Raw genomic sequence first — 22,070 nt, forward strand, 5'->3', positions numbered from 1 at the left:
AGCCGGGCAGCTTCCGGAAAAGGTATATTTCCGGTTCTTGCCTTCACGCCTACCTTCCTTATCCTCCCCGCTTCTGGGTCATTGAGCCCAAAATAAAAGCCCATCTGTGTGTCTTCCTTTCCATGCTTGTCGAACTTACAGTTGAAGACAGGATAAGGGAAGCAATGTGATGCCAGGGCCGTAGAAGGGAGCCGCACAGGTGGTACAGGAAGAGGCGGGGCGCCCGCCCAGGGCACGGAGGCTCTGCCTCCTACATCACTTCCGTAAACAAAGAGCACTGTGGAGGCGCAGGGTCCGGGATGTGAGCCCGGCTCGAGCTGCAGCGGTAGCATCGGCGGCTGCGGCGGTGGCTTCAGAGGCCCCGGGGTCTTTGCAGGGTGAAGAGAACCACGATCCCCTTTCTCCTCAGGTACGAAGTGGAAACAAAGGCACCTCCGCAGTGTCCCTTCTAGGCCCCTCCCATCACTCTCTCTGGCCACTACTGTATTCTGGGCGGTGAAGGGTCTCCGTGACGGCTGATTCAGTTCAGTTCAGTCGCTCAGTCGTGTCCGACTCTTCGCGACCCCATGAATTGCAGCACGCCAGGCCTCCCTGTCCATCACCAACTCCTGGGCAAGGGAAATGAGGTGAAGTCTAAAGAGACTCTTAGTGGTCTTTCTTGGAGGCTGTGAGTTCCTGGCTCTCAAAAGACTACGAGCTGTATTCTGTGAAGGTCTTTTCTGAAAGGTTCCTTGCTGCTTGATATACAGGAGGAATTTCGGTGTTCCTGTAGTAGTGATGTTACTTCCCAACATGGGTAATTTTCGAGCCCTTCCCCCTCAGAACATCTTAGTTTAGACCACTCTTGGTTTATTTGCGTTGCTTTACTTCCTAGTTTTCTTTTCTTTTTTTTTTTTCGTCTTGTATCACCAACTGTATATAAGCGTCATTAAATTAAAAAACCAGCGTGTTTATGTGTAGCATAAATGTATAAGATCCTTGCCTCTGAAGAACTGATATCCCATCTTCTGTGTTGTTATTTTTTAATTGTTATAATTTAATTTGTGTTGCATGCCTAACCAACTCCAGAAGGTCTGTTCTGTAACTGAGAATGCTTCTTAAAGGAAAAAACTGTTAACCAAGATTTAAGCAGTTTGTTCTCTGCAGTGACAGACTGGGCAGTACAGCCTTTCCTTTACAGCCTTTGGTTCTTTGGCAGTTTAGCTCCAGTTATGATTGTCTAGAGTCAGCCGAATAAACTGAATTCAGTAGTTTAATAACAGTGCTAGTAGCACACACACATAAAAGTTGTTTTCATTAAAATTCTCAAGTAATTACTTTAGGAGTGATATCAATGTATTTGAGGCTTTTTGAAAGGTCATTGTTGTTTAGTTGCTAAATGGTGTCAGAAGACTCTTTTGTGACCCCATAGACCATAGCCCACCAGGCTCCTCTCTCCATGGGATTTTCCAAGCAAGAATACTGGAGTGGGTTGCCATTTCCTTCTCCATTGAATGGTCATAGAATGATTAAATTCAGCACAGCACAGTCAAGACCTAATGCTGCTAAGGCTTTTTGCCATCCGATGAGACAAGTAATCATATAAATTTCTCATCTTATGATACATGAAACAGTATAATTAGGAAGAGTTGAATTTATGCATAAGTAAAAAGGAAATGTAGAAGGATGTTTTTAGATAGGTGGCTGTTAAGAAAATAAAGCTGGTTAATACATAAAATTAAGGGATAGTACTGGGTAAATTCCCTTGTGGCCCAGCTGGTAAATAATCCGCCTGCAGTGTGGGAGACCTGGGTTCGATCACTGGATTGGGAATATCCCCTGGAGAAGGGAAGGGAAAGGCTACCCACTTCGCAATTCTGGCCTAGACAATTACATGAGTCCATGGGGTCACAAAGAGTTGGACACGACTGAGCAACTTTTTCTTTCATATATATTCTCTCTGGAAAAACCGACTGTAATTTCATAGTGTAACTTTTTAAATGAAAATTCTTTGGCATTGCCTTTCTTTGGGATTGCCTTTCTTGGAAGTACGTGAACCATGAACTTTCAGATGTTCAAGTTAGATTTAGAAAAGGCAGAGGAACCAAAGATCAAATTGCCAGCATCCATTGGATCATTGAAAAAGCAAGAGAATTCCAGAAAAACATCTACATCTGCTTTATTGACTATGCCAAAGCCTTTAACTATGTGGATCACAACAAACTGTGGAAAATTCTTAAAGAGATGGGAATATCAGACAACCTGACCTGCCTCCTGAGAAATCTATATGCAGGTCAAGAAGCAACAGTTAGAACTAGACATGGAACAGACTGGTTCCAAATTGGGAAAGGAGTATGTCAAGGCTGTATATTGTCACCCTGCTTATTTAACTTACATGCAGAGTACATCATGTGAAATGCCAGGCTGGATGGAGCACAAGTTGGAATCAAGATTGCCGGGAAAATATCAGTAACCTCAGATATGCAGATGACACCACCCTTATGGCAGAAAGCAAAGAAAAACTGAAGAGCCTCTTGATGAAAGTGAAAGAGGAGAGTGCAAAAGTTGGCTTAAAACTCAACATTCAAAAAACTAAGATCATGGCATCCGGTCCCATCATTTCATGGCAAATAGATGGTGAAACAGTGAAAACAGTGACAGACTGCAGCCACGAAATTAAAAGACGCTTGCTCCTTGGAAGAAAAGCTATGATCAATCTGCTCCTGCTGCTGCTAAGTCGCTTCAGTCATGTCTGACTGTGTGCAACCCCAGAGATGGCAGCCCACCAGGCTCCCCCAACCCTGGGATTCTCCAGGCAAGAACACTGGAGTGGGTTGCCATTTCCTGCTCCAATGAATGAAAGTGAAAAGTGAAAGTGAAGTCGCTCAGTCATGTCCTACTCTTAGCAACCCCATAGACTGCAGCCTACCAGGCTCCTCCATCCATGGGATTGTCCAGGCAAGAGTACTGGAGTGAAGTGCCATTGCCTTCTCCAATGATCAACCTAGACAGCATATGAAAAAGCAGAGACATTACTTTGCCAACAAAGGTCCGTCTAGTCAAACTGACCTATGGTTTTTCCAGTAGTCATGAATGGATGTGAGAGTTGGACTATGAAGAAAGCTGAGTGCCAAAGAATTGATGCTTTTGAACTGTGGTGTTGGAGAAGACCCTTGAGAGTCCCTTGGACTGCAAGAAGATCAAACCAGTCAATCCTAAAGGAAATCAGTCCTGAATATTCATTGGAAAAACTGATGCTGAAGTTGGAACCTTGGCCACCTGATGCAAAGGACTGACTCATTTGAAAAGACCCTGATGCTGGGAAGGATTGAAGGCAGGAGGAGAAGGGGATGACAGAGGATGAGATGGTTGGATGGCATCACTGACTCGATGTACATGAGTTTGAGCAAGCTCTGGGAGTTGGTGATGGACAGGGAAGCCTGGTGTTCTGCAGTCCATGGGGTCACAAAGAGTTGGACACAACTGAGCAACTGAACTGAACTTTTTTTATATTGGCAAAACTAAATGTATATAATAAAATTTCATGTTTCCTTGGAAATAGAGAAAGTAAATTCAAAATAGTCATGGAACAAGTTTAACTTTACAGAACAGTTTTTGTCAAGGAACCAGAATCAGTATTATGTCTTGGGAGAAACTGAATTTCTATGTGATAGTTGAAATAAGGTTTCTGGTTGCTAGTTAAAATGCAGGTACCTATGTCAGCTGGGAGGGATTGTGGGCAGGAGGAGAAGGGGACTACAGAGGATGAGATGGCTGGATGGCATCACTGACTCGATGGACATGAGTTTAAGTGAACTCCAGGAGTTGGTGATGGACAGGGAGGCCTGGCGTGCTGTGATTCATGGGGTTGCAAAGAGTTGGACACGACTGAGCGACTGAACTGAACTGATGTCAGTTATACATCTGTTTAAATCTAGTTCTTTTTTCAAAGGATACATTTTAGAAGGGAAACCTAAAGACTACCTAAGGCTTGAGTCAGGCTGAATGATTTGTTTGGTGTTTAGGTGTCATACCCTTTCTATAACGATATAGGTTTTTTGAGGGCAAGGACTTTGTGTTGCTCAGAACTGTCTCACCAATGCCCAACATAGTGTCTGACATGTGGAAGAGAGTAAATATTTATGGGATGAATTAGTAAAATGATGAACAAAATTTCTTGTCTAACAGGCAGTTTTGGTTAGGGCTTCTGTGTATTTCGTACAGTAAATTAAGCTCAAGGATCCTTGTTCTAACTTTCTTTAATGACCTCTGAAATTCTTGATCATCTTTCAACCCATAAAGTGGGTCTTTGAACCCCTTTCATTTTGGCATCTTACAGCATATGTGTATAAATCTGCTGTATTTCCTTAGGTCATAAGAAGCTGGCCTGGGTGCAGTAAGGAACTTAAAACAATGGAGGAGCGCAAAGTGAAGAGGAGAAGTCCTAAGTCCTTTAGTGCCCACTCTACTCAGGTTGTTAATACCAAAAAAAATGCCATTCCAGTTAGTAAAAGCACGGGGTTTTCAAATCCTGCATCCCAGTCAACTTCACAGCGACCAAAGTTAAAAAGGTGAATTCTTCTCTTTTACATTATTATAGCAAAATGCTATTAAAGGAAATACTAAATCCACTCAGTCTTATAACATTTTTTTTTATCTTGGTTTGACTTTTGAGGCACATACTATATGTGATTTAGAAAAAATTTTATGAAGGTTACAGTGTACAGAGATTAAAAAATGCAGAACGAATGATTGGCTTTAAGGCTCTTTGTCTCATATTAAAATATACAGAGCAAGAGAACTTGTAGACAAAGTTGATGAGTTAGCCAGAAATGGAAAAGAGGTATGTGGTGGTGGTTTTTTAAACTGAATATTTGTGCTTTAGTTTTTTTTTTTAATAATAATAAATTCATTGTTTTAATAGAAATGATTTGTATTTATTGTAAATATTTAAACACAGGAAAAATTCAAAGAACAGAAGAACACTAAAATTCCACCACCTGGAAGTAATCACTATTAACATTTGGTGAACATCGTTTGTCTTAAAACTTGAAAGGAAATGGGACAAGTTTGAATGTGTTATGTATTACTGCTGCATATATGTATTTTGTAGTGTTAGATATTTGGAAAGCAAGATAATATCTTTAGAGGAAAAGCACTTTGTAACCTCCATCCTTTAGATAGTTATGATTACATAAAGTTCCAGTTGCAAGTTCATCATGAGAATCAGTTAAGGAAGTAACGCTGTGACACTTTGTAGCCGCTAGATTTACACAAAAGACAAGAGGGCTGTCTTGGTGGTGATCTTACATTCTTTTTGAGGAAGCCGAAGAGACATAACCAAAGACACTTGGAAAAGAACATTCCAATAAGGACTAAATGAAAAACAACAGGAGTTATAAGGGCTTCTTTTAAGTACGTTGTCCTACTGGAAAGGAGTTTTCCTCCTGGAGGAGTTTAATTTGGAGTCAGATTTTGAATATGGTTATGGTTGGTGGAAAAAGAGGGCCAAGAGATTTGTAAGGAGATTACTCCTTTTTCCAAATTTTTGCATCACTTTATTTGTAGCTCATTGTCATTTTCTACCTGGTACTTTTATTCCTATACGCCATTCTAGAATGTAGGCTTCCTGAGGCCTGGGGCTTATGTGCCAGACAGTATTTAGAGTGGCATTGGCACAAAGTATAATTTCAGTGGGTACTTTTTAATTGAATTATTTTAAAATAAAGTGAAACAGCATGACATGATCAAAAAACTTGAAGTAGGAAGGGACAGATTTATATTTTCTTTTTTGAGAGGGTTATTAAATGATGAACTGACAGTTATTTGGATAAAGCTTCCAGTTTGAAAAAAAAAAAAACAATTTGCTACACCAAGACCTTATATTCTGTAGTAGTTTATCTCAGATTTTAATGTGGGTATGAATCTCCTGGGGATCATAAACTACATAAAATGTAGTTTCTGAATCAGTCAGTCTGGGATGGGGCTTCAGATAAGCAATTCTAGTAAGCTCACAGGTAATAGGGATGGTACAGGTCTTAGACAGCACTAGAGTAGCAGTCTAATATCATATACATATAAAATTACAAATCTTGCTTTGTGAAGAACTGTTACTGACCTACTGTCAACAGCCCATGTGTTCTAAATTGATTTCAAGAGAATTAGTTTGTCTTGCCACCTTCCCCCTACAACCCACAGCCCACCCTATTCATCTGACCCAAACTGTAGTGAGTACAGCTGTGGGGAAGATGTCTCCACACAACATTATGCAGAAACTAATTGAGTACTCAGTATATGTGTACTTCAGGATCTGTAGTATGTGTTGGGGTTATAAAAGTAACCCCTGTTCCCAGTTAGTCTTTGAGCCTTCATTCACATACCACCTTTAGGAAGTTTCTTCTGCTGTCCCTAGGCTGAATGAACTGTTTTTTCTCTTTGTTCCCATATCTCAATGTGTGTAGCACCATCACTCAAGTGTTTGGGAGCCTGGGATATGCTAGACATGTATAATAAGAATCAATCTCTACTAAGGGTTCTGAAAGGGCCTTCCTGAGGAAATCACATTTAAAGGATGCGTGGGAAGTAGCCTGGCAAAAATGGCAGTGGCGGGGCAGGGAAGGATGCTAATGTAGGCAAAGGATTAGCTGAAAGTAGATGAGAGAATGGATTTCTAGGAAGCAAAAGAAATTCAGAATGTCTGGAGCATTGATAGAACAAGAGAGAATAGGATTCCTGAAGGTTATTGGACTACTGAAGGGTTTGAATTAAGTCAATTATATGATCTGATTTTACTTTTTAAAAATTGACTTGACTGCTCTGTGGGCAAGGAAGCGGGACTCAGACAATACACAGAGGCAGGGAGACCAGTTGGGAAGCTGCTGGACTCGTTCAAATAAAGAACAGTAGCAGTGGAGAAGGAAAGAACCAGAGAGCTTATAGAGAGCTTTATGGATATAATCAACAGGACTTCCTGCCTGCACATGGGAACCATAGGAAGCTGGAGGAGTCAAGGGTGATAACAGACTTTAGCACTCCATAACATCATGATTGTGAATTTATGTTTGTCTTTCTCCTTAGACTGGGCACGCTTCAGTACAATAACTGATGTCCTGTGCATGTTCATGTACTCAGTATCTGGCACCAAGTCAGCTACAGAGTGGGGGCCCCATAACTGCTACTGGACAACCCATAGTTCGGGGAACAACTGGGATAAGGTTTAGATGAGAAAGCAGAATGTTTCCTGAGAAATGAAATATGAAACTTAGGCTAGTAAGAAGACTTACTAATTCTCTTTTCAGTTATTTATTTATTTATTTGCATATCTAAAGAATTAGCATACTGGAGGAAAAGAATTTCTGGCAACCCACTCCAGTATTCTTCCCTGGAGAATTTCAAGGACAGAAGAGCCTGGCAGGCTACAGTCCATGGGTTGCAAAGAGTCAGACACGACTGAGAGGCTGAGCATGAAGATGTATTACTCAAACTTTTTATATATCTTAGTAGTTCTAGTTTACATTTGTTTGAGATTTTCACAGCCTGTTCTTCTGGTTTCTGCCTTGAAATGACTGGTTTTATTTTGTATTGCTTTTATCCTTATGTCTTGTTTTTATGGAAAAATCCATTTAACTCACTAATTTTGCTGAATGTAGAACAACCTGAAAAAATAGAATGATCTCTTTTTAAAGATAATCACATGCAGTTGATTTTTTCATTGTCTCCTTTTAACAGAGTGACAAAGGAAAAGGCCAGACCTCCGGGTGGAGAAGGGAGAGGCGCCCAGGCAGCCCCGATCCAGCACTCCTTCCTTACCGACGTCTCCGACGTCCAAGAAATGGAGAGGGGCCTGCTCAGCCTGTTAAACGACTTCCACTCTGGCAAACTCCAAGCATTCGGTGATCCACAGTGTTTCTGTCCACTCTTTTCCTTCTCAAGATGTTTGCATCATATTTTCTGCATGTATTTGTCATTCCTTTTTTTAAAGTGTCAGGTTTTTTTTTATTAGAAAAGTCCAGAGGCATAAAATGCAATTATCCTAGATTTCCTTTGTCATGGGATATAATTTGCCTTTTAAAATTTCAGGAGAAAAGATTTTTTTTAACAAGGGTTGATTAGTTGAAATGTTAAAGTAGGATTGCTGTTGATGGATTAAGTCTCTTGAAAGTGTAACAAACAATAGGGACATTCTTTGTCAATTAAAATATTTTAGATTTAGTGTTTTCAATTTGGAAACACTCGATTATTTTTCTTTGAAGCCTAAACTTATTTCTTGCTCACGAGTCCTGATTTTCAAGAATTTCATGGCTGAAGTTCTTATAAGACTGTTAATTTCACTCAGATTATTATAAAATGCTGGGTTACTTAATTCTAATGGCATTTGTCAACTAGGACATGAATTAGATGGTATTAACACTCCTATATATGATATTAATATGTCTGGATTCTTTCACTTAGTGTAACGTATACTGTTTTTTAAAGAAAATTTATTCAAAGGAAATTTATTCAAAGCTAAAAGCATTCTTATATTTAAAAAATTTTTTTCTATATAATTTTTTAATGCCTGATCATGTTTTAGATTGTTGTTGTTTTCTTGATCAGGGATTTGATTTATAATTTTACGCAGAAAATATGCAGTCATTACAATGTAATTTACAAAAGAAAGAAAACTGATTTATCTTATGTACCTAGACTTTAGAAGTTTTTCCTCAAGACAGTTAGTTTAACCTATCCTAATCTTTATTAATGTTCTGGAATGTTCCCCCAGGAAATGAATGTTCCATTGAACAGATGGAACATGTTCGGGGAATGCAGGAGAAATTAGCTCGCTTGAACTTGGAGCTCTATGGGGAGTTAGAGGAACTTCCCGAGGATAAGAGAAAAGCAGCCAGTGACTCTAATCTGGAGAGGCTTCTGTCTGATGTGAGTACTGTCCTCTTTTTTTTTAATCTTTTTATAGTCAAAATTTGTATTGAGATAAAATTCACCATTTTAATCATTTTAAAGTATAAGTTCAGTGATTTTTAGTATACTTACAAAGTTGTACAGATATCACCACATCTAATTTCAGAACATTTTCATCACTCCAGAAAGAAAGCCTATACCTCTCCATTCTCCCCTCTCCCCGTCCCACAGCAACCACCAATTTATCTTCTGTCTCTATAGATTTGCCTACTCCGCACATTTCGTATAAATGGAAATTATAAAATATGTGACTATATATGTCTGGATTCTTTCACTTAGTGTAACGTATACTGTTTTTTAAAGAAAATTTATTCAAAGGAAATTCTATTTACATCTAAGCATATTTTCTGAGATGCTGGCAAATCTAAAAGTAAAAATATTTGCTTCTTTACATATATAAAGGATCTTAAGATATAAAAGTATCTCAAAAGATCCTGGCATGATTAATACATTTCGCATTAATTACTCAGGTGGTAGTTGCATATACATTTGGTGTTTATTGTAATTTAGTCCAGGGTCTCCATAGAACTGTATAACTTTAGGCAATTTAATGTTTTTGTAACTCAGATTTTTCTCTCTGTAAAATAGGGATGGTTAATTCTACTTGCTACTAAAAGCTGAGTATCATGTGAAATCTTTTTGTAATCCATAAAGTTTTTAAAGATTTTGATCATTAAAATGGCAACTTTTTTCTTTAAAAACCTATCAGAGATGATTATAGTTAAGAATGGTTTTAAGAATACTTATAAAGCTTCTTTTTTTATCATATGGTTTTAACTCTTTTCTCATATTCTTATTTCATAAATACTAAAGCTACTTTATTATTATTTTAAGTGATTTTCTCAGTCTAAAAAGTTTTGGAAAGTTCTTTAATACTTTGCTTTTTTATTTAAAGAAAGTTTAAATGAGAAATAATTTATTTAATATCTGATTAACAGTTATCTACTTATGATATTTATGTTATAAAAATGAAAATTAAATTTGTTGCTTTGTGTTTACAGCTAGAAGAATTGAATTCTTCCATGTATCCTTTGCTTAGTATCAGCAGTGAAAAGTTTATAGATTGTAATTTTTGGTGAATAGTACTAATCAAGTGAAGAAACCTACTATTATTTACTGGGGCCATTTCTTTTTCCTTTTGGTTTCTAAATGGAATTTCCTAATTGTTTTGTATGCTTAAAATTTGTTTTTCTCTCATTTGTGCCTTACTTTGTGTTGTTTTTAGAATTTTAAAACAAAATTTTAAATATTTTAATCAAAAGAATTAAGAATTAGCCTAGTTGCCATATACATTATTTTGAATCTTAGATTCTTAAGGTAAATGGAATTTGGATGGTGGACATAATAGACTACACTAAATTTAATATTAGAATTAGATGCATTAAAAAAGGTGTATTATGGGGTTAACTTAAAGGAAATCACCCAGGCACATGTAAAATATTCATGTTTTGACATTCCAATTTAGAGCATTTATTTCAAGAACTTTTTAAAATGTATTTTTGAATGTAGTGGTAGGCACAATATGAGGTATGTAAGAATAAAAAAAAATGATCCCGTCTATATAGAATAATTTTAGAAGTAAGGCATCTCTTTGAACCAAATAATGAGATACTGGTAAGGATACTGGTTATAGAGTCAAGAGATTTGATTTTCAAAATTTGATTCCACATTTTGCTAATGTAAATTTTGGTAGATTGTTTAACATCTTAGAGTGTCCTCTGTAATTTGAGATAATTGCTACATGTAATGATGTGTATATGAAAATTTCCAAACTATATGTTATAGACTATATATTTTAAAAATATTTTGCTATTATTGCTATAAAATATACTATTTCTAACTGCTAAATTGTACAATAACAACAATGAAGAAATAGGAAGATATATATATAAATCCAGTAGTAGTAACTAATATCTAACCTTTATTGAATACCTATTATTCGCCAAGTATTATATGAAGCATTTTACATGCATTATCTCATTTGGTCCTCCCCATGAAAGTAGGTGGTTCTACCCTTCATTTTACAGATGAAGAAAATACACTTTTAAGAAGCCACATAAACTGTAGGGAGATATGGATGTGAGATATCATTGTCAAGAAAGACTTTAATACAGCGGTAAGATATGAGTTAATTAGGAGGTGTTTCTCAAGGGATAGTTCCTAGTTCTTTTTTTATATTCTTTTTATAAAAATATTTTTATCTATTTATTTATTTGGCTGCCCTGGGTCTTAGTTGCAACATGTGGGATCTAGTTTCCTGACCAGGGATTGAACCCAGGTCCCTGCGTTGGAAGTGTGGAGTTTTAGCCACTGGACCACCAGGGAAGTCCCTTTTATATTTGTTTTAAGCTTCATATTCTGTGCTTTATATTCTTTCTTATATGCTTATGACACATAATTCCTATCCTCTTATCTGAGTTTTTGTTAAATATTTAGACTTATTTGTCTCACCAACTTCCTCAGTTCAACCCCCACATTTAAACAAGGCATGGTGGTAGAGTACAAGAACATGGGCTTTGGATTGCCTGGTTTCAGATCTTGGTAAGCAGCCGTAAACTTGAGCAAAGCCTGGCAACCTTAGTTTCCTCATCATTAATAAATGTTCTCTCTGTAATCATACTTCCCCCTCCTAATTTTCCTCTCTATAATCAGTTGTTTTTGTTCAGTCACTAAGTCATGTCAGACTCTTTGCAATCCCATGGACTGCAGCATGCCAGGCTTCCTTGTCCTTTGCTATCTCTCAGAGTTTGCTCAAACTCATGTCCATTGAGTCAGTGATGCAGTCCCACATTCTTATCCTCTGTTGTCCCCTTCTCCTCCTGTCTTCAATCTTTCCCAGCATTAGGGTCTTTTTAATGAGTTGACTCTTCAAATCAGGTGGCCAAAGTATTGGAGCTTCAGCTTCAGCATCAGTCCTTCCAATTAATATTCAGGATTGATTTCCTTTAGGATTAACTGGTTTGATCTCCTTGCTGTCCAAGGAACTCTCAAGAGTCTTCTCCAGCACCACAATTCAAAAGCATGAATTCTTCAGTGCTCATCCTTCCTTATGGTCCAACTATCACATCTGTACATGGCTACTAGGAAAACCATAGCTTTGACTATACGGACCTTGGTAGGCAAAATGATGGCTCTGCTTTTTAATATACTGTCTAAGGTTTGTCATAGCTTTCCTTCCTTCTTTTAATTTCATGGCTGCAGTCACTGTCCTCAGTGATTTTGCAGCCCAAAAAGGTAAAATCTATCACTCTTTCTACTTTTTTCCCCATCTGTTTTCCATGAAGTGAAGGGACCAGATGCCGTGATCTTAGTTTTTTGGATGAGTTTCAAGCCACCTTTTTCACTCTCCTCTTTCACCCTCATCAAGAGGTTCTTTAGTTCCTCTTTGCTTTCTGCCATTGGAGTGGTATCATCTACATATCTGAGGTTGTTGATATTTCTCCCAGAAGTCTTGATTGCAGCTTGTGATTCATGCAGCCTGGTATTTCACATGATGTACTCTGCATATAAGTTAAATAAGCAGATCGTCTTGGACATCTGAGTGCCTCCCTGAGCATGTACACTTGGACATTTGGGTAACCCTGAGCCCAACTCATGAATGACAAAACCAGAGAGAGACAACTACAGTTAAAGACTCAAAACCAGTGGGTCTCATTGGCAGAATGCATACTACTTCTACCTTAAAGTGACTGGTCACCCCTTCAGATCAGATCAGATCAGTCGCTCAGTTGTGTCTGACTCTTTGCGACCCCATGAATCGCAGCACGCCAGGCCTCCCTGTCCATCTCCAACTCCTGGAGTTCACTCAGACTCATGTCCATCGAGTCAGTGATGCCATCCAGCCATCTCATCCTCTGTCATCCCCTTCTCCTCTTGCCCCCAATCCCTCCCAGCTTCAGAGTCTTTTCCAATGAGTCAACTCTTTGCATCAGGTGGCCAAAGTACTGGAGTTTCAGCTTTAGCATCATTCCTTCCAAAGAAATCCCAGGGCTGATCTCCTTCAGAATGGACTGGTTGGATCTCCTTGCAGTCCAAGGGACTCTCAAGAGTCTTCTCCAACACCACAGTTCAAAAGCATCAATTCTTCGCGCTCAGCCTTCTTCACAGTCCAACTCTCACATCCATACATGACCACAGGAAAAACCATAGCCTTGACTAGACAAACCTTTGTTGGCAAAGTAATGTCTCTGCTTTTGAGTATGAGGCCGAGCTGAATGGGGGAGACAGAAGTTGGTTAGTCTTAAGTATGGGTCACCCATTAGAGATGGTTCTCAAAGTGAGGTGTGAAATGATGTTTCATTGTTACAACTTTTAGGAGCACCAGAATGAGGTACATTCAACTATTTTGGGGCATTAAATAGGGGAAGGTGGGTGCAATGCAGTGTTCTTTTTATCCTTTATATTAGGTTCCAGTTGTTAAGCTAAACTTAGGACACATTTGAAAAAAAAGTATTGGGATTTGGACATGACATAGAAAAACTGGTTTCTAATCTACAGGGTATTGGGCTTTGGAAAAGAGAGAAGGAGAGGGAAGAAAACAATTTTTATATATTTCTTTCCCCCATATATATTATGAAAAAAATAATTAAAATATCTTCCCAAAGATTTTAGGTAATTGAAATATATCCCTGGATATCTGTGAGCAGTGTTTTCTGGAATCTACATACAGAAGAAAGAGCAGTTTATTATCTGCTGAGCAATAGATAGGATTGAATAATTTTTATTAGTTATTTAGAGAGCCTTAGAAAAGGCTACAGTCCCTGACAGAACAAGTAGAAAAGTCTCTGCCTGCTAAGAATGATGATGAGTGGTCAAACATAGCCCTGTTATCAGTGCCCCTATTTTTTTAATGTTCAAGATTATTTAAAAATCCTTTCTATTACTATAGCAGATATTGCTAATCAGTCATGGCACTGTCTGCCATTTAACTGGACAGGGACATGAAATTACTTGCTCTCTCTTAATTACAGTTAGTTGTCAGGCATTATCAGTTCTGTTTTATATTCTTTCATTCTCTACCCTCATCACCTGATTCTATAATATTTCAAATTTCTGTTCTCTGGAAACTCTAGAGTTGCACTGTTGAATATGACAACCACTAGCCAGGTTATCTACTGAGCACATGAATTGTGTCCAATATGGATTGAAATATGCTATAAGTATAATGTGCACACCTACTTTCAAAGATTTAGACTGAAAAGAAGAATGTAAAGTATCTTAATGTTTTTATAAAGATTACTCGTGAAATGATAATTTTCTAATTATTAGTATAAATAAGTATATTTTAAAACTGTATCTGTTGCTTTCATTATATTTCTGCTGGACAGTACCGCTGTAGACTTTAGACATTGCCACTAAGTTATTCTTCCTAAAACATCACTTTTATCTTGCCATTCCTGTTTCTTACCAAGTTTTTCACTGTGTCAGACTTTTTAAAGGCTCTCAATAATTTGATCGCAACATATTCGTCCTGTTATGTTTTTCATTATTTTTCATTCCCATCAAGTTGATTCTCTGGATGCTCAAATTTATGCTCACCTTAATGCCTTTGTTCAGGTTGTACTTTCTACCTAGAGTTACTCTGGCCTACCCTTTCTCCTTATCAAATAACACTCAAGCTGATCACATTCATAAAGCATTTTGTTTGTACCTCAGACTAGCATTCTGCCTTGTTTCATCTTATATGTGTTAAATTTCAAGCTTCCAACCGAATGAGAATATCTTTGACAGCAGAGCTCATGTCTGTACATTTTTTGCAAACATCTGCTACACATGTATTGCTAGCATTTAGTTGTCCCCGGTATATCTAGATCATTGTTTGAACTGGGTCTTGAAAAACAGGTGGTAAGTGGATCATATAGGTGAAAGAGGAAAATGAAAGGCAGTGATTAGAAGGATAGGGAATAAACTTTGCAGGAATTCTATCCTATTTCCAGTCTTCTTGAAGAATAGTTCAGAGGATTATAGGAAAGGTTTTAGAACTATGATGATTTTCTTCTATTTTATTCTTTTGGACTTTCAAAAAGAAATTATCTTCCCAAGGATCATAAAGTGGTGTTGTCTTCTCAAGTGAATTTTGTTAATCCAGTAAGTTTTCATATTTTCATATTTACCATGAAGATGATTCTTGCTGCATTAAAGTCATTTTGTACTCTGTTAGAACCAGGAACACAGTCTTGAATCAGTGACTTTAAGTCTTCAAATTCTAGACATAGTAAAATACTTCACTACATTTAAAGACCGTCTTACCACATCCAAGTTTCTCAATAACAGCATAGGCACTTTCTCTTTAAACATATTTCTTTTTCTAATACCTCTGTCTCTTAGCTCTTGAATGTAATTTCCAGAAATGTAAAAGAAGTACTCATTAGAGAATGAAAATGTTCTTAACTGATGACTTCAGACAAAAACTCCATTTGGCAGATGCACAAGATGTTCCAAATACTTCCACCAGCTAAAATAAAATTCAGTTGCTGTCTCGTGGTTTGAAGAAAAGCAGCACTATTTACTTTTCCAGCTGAATCCAGTAGCAGAATCATCTTCCACAATAAGGAATTAAAGTAATTAAAGTGCAAATACAGTGATTGCTTTCACATGCTGCTTTTAGTAAACTTGACTTGCCATAATTCACCTAACTGGAGGTCTAGGCCTTGTTGAAGGCTTAATCAGGAAATGTGATACAGAGCTTTTGCTGCTATGCTTAATATTGTTGCCTTACGGGTTTATACTTGAAATGCACTGTGCTAAATGTTGATGGGGCTGAAGGATTTATCCTTCCTGAGCTCATCAGACTTATTCCACTGTTGATAAGTTGATGATGCACAGGCTTTTTGTGGCAGCCCAGCTTCAGTTTACATTAGACAATCAGTACACACACCTGGTGTGTTTTCCAGTGGCCAGTGACAACAAAATGTTGAATGAATATTTGTGAAATTTGCTATTTTTAATAAAGTGATTGTTTTAAATTAAAAACAGTCTCTCTGTTTTAGATAAACTTACAGTCTTCAGTCTGGGAATACAAGGGCTGGCTCAATCCTCAAAGGGTAAACTGTATTTAGAAAATTGAGGTTCTGTACCTTTCTTGCAAACCTTGTACCTTGTGCACATTTAAATATTGATATAGTGAAAAAGAGCCTAGGCTTTGATCTTACTTAGACCTTGGTTTGAATCTCCATTCTGCCCCTTAGCTTTAGGTTCATGTGTGTTTACTCAGTTTGTGTTTTTTTTAACCTAGAAAAATGTGGTTAATAACCAGCTTGTAATGGCTGTACTGAGGAAGTAAAACATGTACATATAAGATCTTTAGCACAATAGTTGACACCAGTAATGTTCAGCAGTCAGTACTTATTAATATTAACATTAGCTTTTAAACAATATGTGAACCGTGAACTTCCAGATGTTCAAGCTGGTTTTATTTATTTATTATTTTTTTATTATTATTATTTTTACTTTACAATACTGTATTGGTTTTGCCATACTCAAGTTGGTTTTAGAAAAGGGAGAGGAACCAGAGATCAAATTGCCAGCATCCACTGGATCATCGAAAAAGCAAGAGAGTTCCAGAAAAACATCTATTTCTGCTTTATTGACTATGCCAAAGCCTCTGACTGTGTGGATCACAATAAACTGTGGAAGATTCTGAAAGAGATGGGAATACCAGACCACCTGACCTGCCTCTTGAGAAACCTGTATGCAGGTCAGGAAGCAACAGTTAGAACTGGACATGGAACAACAGACTGGTTCCAAATAGGAAAAGGAGTACATCAAGGCTGTATATTGTCACTCTGCTTATTTAACTTATATGCAGAGTACATCATGAGAAATGCTGGGCTGGAGGAAGCACAAACTCGAATCAAGATTGCCAGGAGAAATATCAATAACCTCAGATATGCAGACACCACCACCCTTATGGCAGAAAGTGAAGAAGACCTAAAGAGCCTCTTGATGAAAGTGAAAGAGGAGAGTGAAAAAGTTGGCTTAAAGCTCAACATTCAGAAAACTAAGATCATTCAGAAAACTTAAAGCTCAACATTCAGAAAACTAAGATCCTAGTCTCCAGGTCCCATCACTTCATGGGAAATAGATGGGGAAACAGTAGACACAGTGGCTGACTTTATTTTTCTGGGCTCCAAAATCACTGCAGGTGGTGACTGCAGCCATGAAATTAAAAGATGGTTACTCCTTAGAAGGAAAGTTATGACCAACCTAGACAGCATATTAAAAAGCAGAGACATTACATTGCCAACAAATGTCTGTCAAGGCTATGGTTTTTCCAGTGGTCATATATGGATGTGAGAGTTGGACTATAAAGAAAGCTAAGCACTGAAGAATTGATGCTTTTGAACTGTGGTGTTGGAGAAGACTCTTGAGAGTCCCTTGGACTGCAAGGAGATCCAACCAGTCCATCCTAAAGGAGATCAGTCCTGAGTGTTCATTGGAAGGACTGATGTTGAAGCTGAAACTCCAATACTTTGGCCACCTGATGCGAAGAACTGACTCATTTGAAAAGACCCTGATGCTGGGAAAGATTGAGGGCAGGAGGAGAAGGGGAAGACAGGATGAGATGGTTGGATGGCATTACCGACTCGACAGACATGGGTTTGGGTGGACTCCAGGAGTTGGTGATGGACAGGGAGGCCTGGTGTGTTGTGGTTCATAGGGTCACAAAGAGTTGGACACAACTGAGTGACTGAACTGAACTGATTGAAATAATTCATATGCCATAAAAATTTTCCCTTTTTAAAGTGTATAATTCAGTGGTTTTTAGTAGATTCAGAGTTGTGCATCCATCACCATGATTTAATTCTAGCTAGAACATTTTCGTCACCTCAGAAAGAAACTCATTAGCAGTCACTCCCTATCTCCCAAACCCTTCAGCACTTGGCAACAGTAATCTACTTTTTGTTTCCATGGATTTGCCAATTCTGGACATTTTCTATCAATGGAATTATACCATACACAGCTTTTGTGACTGGTTTCTTTAACTCCTATAATGTTTTCAAGATTTCAAGTTTCATCCATGCTGTAGCATGTATCAATACTTCTTTTCCTGGCTGAATCATGTTCTATTGTATTGATATGCCACATTTTGTTTATTCACTTGTAGCTCACTTGCCTTCACCTTGTAAAATAGGCCCATGCTTCTTCCACCTAGTCTCCAGGCCACAGAAACAAGCACCTAAATGGAGATGGGGGAGGGCAGGGACCCACTGGACACTATTTTTAAAAAATCTCAATTTCAGTAAATTTTGGCATTCTGAGTTGAAAGAATTTTGGTCAGTTTATCTAATCAGCTTTTTAATACCCCTTTTAAAAATGAGAAAGTCACCAGAGCATTAAATGCAACCTTCAAAACTTTTCTGTTGGGATTAGTGGATAGGGATTCCAGGGGCAAGAGCATCCTAGGTCTGACAGAGCAAAAGGAAACTCTGTCATTTGACATGTTTTTCTTGGATGAGTCCTGAGACAGAGTAAAGAAAAAGCTGTTTCCTGTGGCTTAGTGACAGAGCAGTAGATTGACCTTGTTTGTTCAGTTGGTTCATTGGTCCTTTGTGTCAAGGAACTCCATGTGGGTCTCAGGTGACAGATTTTTAGTTTATCTAATTTGTATCCTTTCACACAACTTAAACATGTTAAAAGACAACAGGAAAAAAACATGAGGTACTTGGATTAGAACAAAACCTAATTATAATAAAATTTATTATACAGATGTTAGTATTTACTTTCCCAGGTGGCGCTAGTGGTAAAGAACCTGGGTTGCCAATGCAGGCGGTCCTAGAGAAGCAGGAGATGCAAGAGACAAAGGTTCAATCTCTTGGCGGCTGGAGAAGGAAATGGTAACCCACTTCAGTATCCTTGCCTGGAGAATCCCTTGGACTGAGGAGCCTGGTGGGCTACAGTCCATAGGGTCTCATAGAGTCAGACACAACTGAAGCGACTTAACACACATGTTTACTGTAGAAAATTTTTACTTAAAATTGGATTTTTTTAAAGTACTACCAGAGCAAACCATTTAACATTTGTTCACATACTTCCCGGAGAAGGCAATGGCAACCCACTCCAGTACTCTTGCCTGGAAAATCCCATGGACGGAGGAGCTTGGTGGGCTGCGGTCCATGGGGTCGCTGCGAGTCAGGAACGACTGAGCGACTTCACTTTCACTCTTCACTTTCACTTTCCTGCATAGGGGAAGGAAATGGCAACCCACTCCAGTGTTCTTGCCTGGAGAATCCCAGGGACGGGGGAGCCTGGTGGGCTGCCGTCTATCGGGTCGCACAGAGTCGAACACGACTGAAGCGACTTAGCAGCAGCAGCAGTAGCACACACTTCCAGAGTTCTTAAACATTTATTTACAAAAATTAAAGTGAAAGAAAATGTAGTCCCCCAGTAGTATCCGACTCTTTGCGATCCCATGGACTGTAGCCTGTCAGACTTCTCTGTCAGTGAAATTCTCCAGGGAAGAATACTGGAGTGGGTAGCCATTCCCTTCTCCCTGGGATCTTCCCGACCCAGGGAGCCAACTCAGGTCTCCCAGATGGCAGGCAGATTCTCTACCATCTGAGCCACCAGGGGACTCGAAAAATTACAAAAATTAGGTGGCACAATTCATATAGTTTTCTAACATAGTTTTCATGTGAACATCTTTCCTTGGTGGTAACTGTTCATCTACATATTAAAAAAAAAAGCTTCACAATAAATACTTAAAGGCATTTTGACCAGAATCAATAAAAATTTATCAAGAAGGATATTGTTCAGGCTTTGGTATCTCTTGTATAATGTGAAAATTGGCAATAGGTATTAAAATAATCGGACGATTTGCTGAAGATTAAGAAATCCCACCGTTTGTATCACACAGCCTTAAAGTTACTGACTTTCTTGGAGACCAAGCAAACATGGGTTCAATATCCAAGTCTCCTGTTGGGGTTTGGCTCCTCTGCTCTTCGTCTTCAGGGGCTTCTAGGACTATAGCGATTCCTGGGATCCTGTCACAAATTCCCTGGAGAGTGACAAAGGAGCAGGATCGCCGACCTGGCCAGAATCCGGTGCAGCCCTGATGATGGGGGTGTTGTTCGCCCGGCTTCTAGTTCCCCAGCAGGGACAGCTGGCCACCCGGTCCCGATACCGGTGCTGCCGGGCCGCCTGCGGGACGGGGCGGGGCCGTGTTGTTGGGACTCTATGGAAACGGCGCGCTGCCGGCCCCCGCCCCTTCCCCGGGCTGCGGCCGGCGTCCTGCTCTCGCCCCTCCACGCGATCCAAAGAGGAGGCAACCGCCAGAGGCCGGGTCTTTGCGCCACCGCCTGGAGGTAAAGCCCTTGCCTTCCGGGCCGCATAGCTTTTGCTTGGGGCCGTCGGGGTTCAGCGCCTGGGCGGTTAAGTTCCCGATGCAGCCTCGGGAAGACCCTAAGCTGCGCCCTCTCTGGGCTCCCCTTCCGTGGCCTTGGGGAACCAGCGCCCAGAAGTGGCGCTTGGGAGGAATGAAACTATCCCTGCCTATGGTCAGGTTTGAACTGGGCCGTTGTCAGTAAACTCTTAGCTTCTGCAGAGCACGCATTTGGGGGTAGAGATGAAGTCACGTTCTTTAGCACTTCGGAAAACACTGATTTTCGTAGGATTCTGAACTCACTCACAACGACTCCTACCCTTCGTTGGCTAGTTCTCGCCCTCTTCCTTCCGCGGAGTCGGAAATGTGGAGAGTGGAAGGGGTGGGCGTGGGGTAGCAAAGGAGAAACACAAAGAACCTGCGAGTACAGTTCATGGTTAGAACTGCATAGTTTTGAAAAGTTAATATGCTGAGATTTGATGAATAAGATTATATTCGTAAATAGGTCAATAGGATCAAATCATGGTACTTAATATTTATCCTTTTAAAAATACTTATGCTGTACTTATTAATAAATCTTGCCATATACCAGAACAGAATATCCAGACATCGCTTGTATTCAAGTGCAGCTCAACCCGTGTAATTGTTTTCAAGCCCATCTTGACCTTTGTGCACCATAAGAACCTCAAAAATCGTGCTCCAAAAACCATTATTTCCATGAAAGAAAGTAAGGCTTGAGACGTGAAAGTTTTAGAACAACAATAATTGTTTTTTTTTTTTTTTCCTCAAATGAATTTAAATAGTACAGTCGCTTGTTATAATTTTAATGTTTATAACTGTAAACTTCTCTATCAGTGAGCAAATTCATCATTTGAATATGTCCAGTTTGGGCTCATGGGTTTCCCCGGTGGCTCAGGGGTAAAGAATCTGCCTGCAACTCAAGAGACGTGGGTTTAATCCCTGAGTTGGGAAGATCCCCTGGAGGGGAGTCCATGGCAACTCACTCCAGTATTCTTGCTGGAGGATCCCATGGACAGAGGAGCCTGGCAGGCTGCAGTCTATAGGGTCGAAAAGCATAGGACACTACTGAAGCCACTGAGCAGCAGCAGTTTTGGCTCACAAGTATGGTATTTCCTATCCCCTTCTATGCTATTAATAGGGCAGATTTCCTCAAAACATGCTGTTATTTTCATCATTTATTTGTGCATTTAATAAAAATTATATACAAGTTGACATTCAAGTGTCTTGTTTTTACATGCCCTGCATATTGGACATTTAACTAGAATTATCTTTCATTTCTATTTTTTCATGAATCACACTCTTTCTCTACACCTGTTCTTTTTGCAGTCTTTAGAACCATACAACCCAAGAGGAGGCATATTTAAAGAATCAAAATTTAGATAATAAATGAGTCATTGTACAACTTGCAGTGTGAATTGACAAAGTACTCAAATGTAGGTACCTCTGTGCCAGGGAACAATGTTTTGTTTCCAGTTTCCACTCCAAGTCAGTGTCTTGTCCTGTGGAGCAGAACCAGAGTAATTTACATTCCTCCAACTGTGTAACCAGTCACCTGTGGAAACATAGTTAAGACAACATGGTTCTGATTTAGCCCAGTGATGATTTATAGCTCTCTGTATGGACTGGTGATTGTCCAGCCCTTTCACCCTTTAGTCTGACTTTGATTATCATATGAATCACCCCCTTTTCTTTCACTAAGCATGGAGGTACCAGTGTCAATTGCTAAGTTTCTAATAGATATGTCAGTTATAAAGAATAGTCAGTCACGGAATAGAAAGTATGTTTCCAAATT

At 39.1% G+C, this 22,070-nt stretch overlaps 2 protein-coding genes across 6 annotated transcripts in view; both read left to right on the plus strand.

The window, feature by feature from the left end:
• The first annotated feature begins 250 nt into the window (after positions 1–250).
• On the plus strand, positions 251–15,855 carry CCDC28A (coiled-coil domain containing 28A). The gene is made up of 6 exons (XM_014477053.2): positions 251–409; positions 4,351–4,550; positions 7,708–7,871; positions 8,741–8,895; positions 9,939–9,961; positions 15,341–15,855. Exons 2-6 carry the CDS (start codon positions 4,393–4,395, stop codon positions 15,393–15,395), a joined length of 555 nt encoding a protein of 184 aa, XP_014332539.1. The 5' UTR covers positions 251–409; positions 4,351–4,392; the 3' UTR covers positions 15,396–15,855.
• A 171-nt stretch (positions 15,856–16,026) lies between these two features.
• Positions 16,027–22,070, plus strand: part of ECT2L (epithelial cell transforming 2 like) — an 83,344-nt gene continuing 77,300 nt past the window's right edge. For all 5 annotated transcript variants that reach the window (XR_011465395.1, XM_070376761.1, XM_070376764.1 and 2 more), the window contains exon 1: positions 16,027–20,240. The gene's annotated coding sequence lies outside the window, so the exon portion shown is untranslated. The remainder of the gene's footprint in view (positions 20,241–22,070) is intronic.

Source organism: Bos mutus, chromosome 9, assembly GCF_027580195.1.
Source record: "Bos mutus isolate GX-2022 chromosome 9, NWIPB_WYAK_1.1, whole genome shotgun sequence".
Lineage (NCBI taxonomy): Eukaryota > Metazoa > Chordata > Mammalia > Artiodactyla > Bovidae > Bos > Bos mutus.

Coding starts and splice junctions, on each gene's coding strand:
- CCDC28A (XM_014477053.2), top strand. CDS start 4,393: ATGGAGGAGCGCAAAGTGAAGAGGAGAAGTCCTAAGTCCTTTAGTGCC. Junction 7,872..8,740: donor TGGCAAACTCCAAGCATTCG/GTGATCCACAGT, acceptor ATGTTCCCCCAG/GAAATGAATGTTCCATTGAA. Junction 9,962..15,340: donor GAAGAATTGAATTCTTCCAT/GTATCCTTTGCT, acceptor TGATGACTTCAG/ACAAAAACTCCATTTGGCAG.